The sequence below is a fragment of the Aristolochia californica genome, unplaced genomic scaffold, assembly GCF_029961685.1.
Source record: "Aristolochia californica isolate CCGP_79_NKW_82.1479 unplaced genomic scaffold, dmAriCali1.0.hap1 SCAF_7, whole genome shotgun sequence".
Lineage (NCBI taxonomy): Eukaryota > Viridiplantae > Streptophyta > Magnoliopsida > Piperales > Aristolochiaceae > Aristolochia > Aristolochia californica.
Window position 1 is genome coordinate 2,119,416 of NW_027182268.1, and position 4,059 is coordinate 2,123,474.

The 4,059-nt window shown below is 38.0% G+C and overlaps 1 protein-coding gene across 1 annotated transcript; it reads right to left on the reverse strand.

The window, feature by feature from the left end:
* Positions 1-3,363: 3,363 nt before the first annotated feature.
* Positions 3,364-4,059, reverse strand: LOC137936197 (uncharacterized). Its single transcript, XM_068780763.1, has one exon. The coding sequence runs from the start codon at positions 4,057-4,059 to the stop codon at positions 3,364-3,366; it is 696 nt and encodes a 231-aa protein (XP_068636864.1).

A 4,059-nucleotide genomic window follows, 5' to 3' on the forward strand; every position in this document is an offset into this window, starting at 1 on the left:
ATTTTTAATTCATAATAATTCACTTATTGCCTTGGCCATTCCCCTGTATTTGGCTTCAACTGACGATCTAGCCACCACCTCTTGTTTCTTACTTCTCCAAGTGACCAAATTTCCACCTATAAATGTAAAGTATCTAGATGTAGACCGTCGATCTTCTATTGACCCAACCCAATCGGCATCGGTATAACCTTCAATTTTCAAGTCACCTCCCTTTTTAAATAAAATTCCTTTCCCTGGAGATGATTTCAAGTAGCGCAGGATACGGTTGACGACATTCATATGTTCTTCACTTGGAGAGTGCATAAACTGACTAACCACACTTAGTACATAAGCTAAGTCTGGTCTGGTATGTGCAAGATACATTAACCTCCCAACTAGTCTCTGATAACGCTCCTTGTTAGTAGGGACTTGATATGAATGTGTTCCCAGTTTCAAATTTTCTTCCATAGGAGTATTGACTGGACTACATGTTGTCATACAGGTTTCCTTCAATAAATCCAAAACATATTTTCGTTGAGATAGAAAAATTCCTTCCTTGGATCCGGACACGTCAATACCAAGAAAATATATTTTAAGTAGCCAAGATCTTTCATTTCAAATTCTCTAGCAAGACGATTTTGCAATGATTTATTTTCTTCTGGATCATTCCCAGTTACTATCATATCATCAACATATATAATAAAAGCTGTGATGGTCTCCTTGTTATATTTCAGGAAGAGAGTATGATCTGAGTTGTTTTGCTTGTATCCGATAGATTTCATAAAATTTGTGAACATTCCAAACCACGCCCTCGGGGACTGCTTCAAACCATATAGGGATTTCCTCAGTTTACATACTTGTTGACATCCTTTGTTTTGCATAATACATCCAGGAGGTAATTCCATATATACTTCTTCTTGGAGATCTCCGTGCAAAAATGTATTTTTAACATCAAACTGACATAAGGGCCAGTTAAGATTCACAACCAGAGATAGTAGAATCCGAACAGTGTTGATTTTGGCCACTGGTGCAAATGTCTCCATATAATCGATCCCGTAGGTTTGAGTATATCCTTTGGCGACAAGCCTTGCTTTGAACTTTTCAATGGTGCCATCGGTTTTATATTTAATGGTAAATACCCACCTGCATCCAACTGGTGTCTTTCCTACAGGTAGGTCAACCACTTCCCATGTTGAATTCTTTTGGAGGGACCTCATTTCTTCATTCATGGCTTCTTTCCACTTAGGATCTTTCAAGGCTTCCTACACAATATTAGGAATAGATATAGCTGATAATTGATTCACAAATACTTCATTTGCCTTTGACAATCTATGACAAGACACAAAATTATGCATGGGATACTGAGATTTAGAGGTGAGAAGAGGTTCATAATTGACTCTAGGTTTTCCTCTTGTGGTTCGATGAGGTAGAACTCTTACTTGAGTTTTGGAACTTACCTGAGGCTCAGACATGGACTCGGACTCAGAAGGCAATTGATCCATTGGTACATTATGAAGGGGGGAAGATGGTGGCTGAGACTCTGGTTGCATCACTTCCAATTGGTCTTGTTTGTCTCTATCTTGTGAAGATGTCGACTGAGACTCTGGTTGCATCACTTCCATCTGTGAATCATGCTCATTTGTATCATTTTGATGTCCACATTTGTAATCTGAATATTTACCACTTGTAGTATCCAAGATATCCAAATGATGATTAAAGGTCTTCAATTCAACCCTATTCTCCCCCTGCATTGAAGACTCGGGAGTAGAATAATATATGTTATCTTCGTGAAATACCACATCAAGAGTGACATACAATTTGCGAGAGGGAAGATGATAACAACGATAATCTTTCTGATGTTGAGCATAACCAACAAAAACACACTTGAGAGCTCGGGGTTCCAATTTTATTTCTCAATGGCTTATGGAGGTGAACAAAAGCTATACACCCAAAAACTCTAGGCGGCAGATTCGACACAGCAGGTGAACTTATGGTTTTATGAAGAACACTCAAGGGAGTCTGAAATTGTAATACACTCGAGGGTATTCGATTGATAAGGTAAGTTGCAGTTGTGAGGGCTTCACCCCAGTAACTAGCCGACATATGAGTTTCAAACAAGGAAGCACGAACAACCTCAAGAAGGTGGCGGTTCTTTCGCTCTGCAACCCCATTTTGCTGAGGGGTGTACGAACAAGTAGTTTGATGAGTAATATCATGATCATCTAGATATTCTTTTAAACTTTGATGCACAAATTCTCCACCATTGTCACTTCGAAGAGTTCATATTGTAGAATAATACTGAGTGACTATCATTTTGTGAAATTGTTTGAACAACGAACTAACTTCACTTTTTGACTTCATTAAACAAATCCAAGTCTTACGGGTGTGATCATCAATAAAAGAAATAAACCACCGTTTATCACTAAGAGGCTATATATGCTGGACCCTACACATCAGAGTGAATAATCATAAAGGGTGCTGGACTCCTATTCATGCTTATTTGGAATGCAACACGATGGTTTTTTGCCAATTCACATACATCATACTTAAAATCTGAAACAGATAATTTTGCAAAAAGTGTAGGAAACAATTTCTTTAAATAACCAAAGGATGAATGACCCAACCGTTTATGCCATAACCAAATTACAGAATCTATAAATTTATTCTTCATGGAGAACACTTGGGCTAACTGATGAAAACTCTCTGGCTGCAGATCAAGGTAATAGAGTTTTCCCTTTCTAGTACCATACCCAATTGTCTTCTGAGTTCGAATGTCCTTAAAAACACAAAGGTTAGGCCAAAAAACCACAATACAATACACAATACGAGTTATTTGAGCAACTGATACTAGATTATAATTGAGGATTGGAACAACTAATACAAAATCAAGACTCAGATTTTCAGTTAGAGTGATACAACTTTCTCCAATAACGTGAGAGGGAGTACCATTTGTTGTAGATAAGATATGTTGTTCAGATGGTTTTATACTTTTAACATGATGATTGTCAAAGGTCATATGATCAGTAGCACCAGAATCAATTATCTATTCACTATTTCTACTAGGAGCGGATGTATTAAGAACCTTACCAGATGTAGCGATTAAAACTGATGCATCCTCAATTGTGTGAGAGGTGGAAGGTTCTGCTACTACAACGGAAGCATAATTATTTGATTTGGAGTTCCGTTTGGTGCTTTGGTAGGATCCCACCATTTTGGATACCTGATAAGTTCATAACATCGTGACTTTGTATGCTCAGTCTCACCACAGCGAGTACAAATGCACTCTGGTTTGGTTGTTCCAATTTCATAGTTGCGATTCTGAGATCCTGATGTTCGATTTTGATCACTGTTAGGACCAGTTGGTCGAGCTGTTTTAGGCTTAGCTCAACGTGCTACCATTGCAGATGTCTCAACACGATCAACTTCACTATTTAACGTGGTTCTACAAACAGAGTCACAACGTACATAAGCATAGGCTTCTTCAAGATCCAATATCGGGTCTTTTCTGAGAATTTCACCACGGACTTGTACGAATTTTGTATCTAATCCGTTTAAGAAAATATGAACACATAATCTTTCAACGGATTTTCTATAAGCAATAACATCATCAGGATCTTTCATTATAATCCTGTTACGATGATCAAGTTCTTGAAAAATTTCCACAAGATCACCATAATACGTTGATAAAGGTTGACCAGTCTGTATGGTAGAGAAAACTCTTTGATTCAATGAAAATAATTGTGATTCATCTGACCCATCATAGAAAGCTTTTTCCAGAGCATTCCATATTTCGCGTGTGGTACACAGCCGAATATAGCGCTTCATAATGTCTGGTGACATAGAGGTTAACAACCACCCCTTAACTTTTTGATTTTCACCATACCATTTCGCATAGGAGGCATCCGTTTCTTGTGGGAATGGTGTTTTTCCCATAATATATTCGAGCTTTTCACGTCCTGCAATTTGCATCTCTATGGTCTGGGACCATACATCATAGTTGACTTCGGTAAGAGTGACACTGGTTGTAAAACCAGAGTTTTCGGATTGCACATGAATAATCGATGTTGATTCCTTTGACAT

Bases quoted from the DNA above. Each gene is read 5' to 3' on its own strand.
- LOC137936197 (XM_068780763.1), bottom strand. From the start codon at position 4,059: ATGTCAAAGGAATCAACATCGATTATTCATGTGCAATCCGAAAACTCT.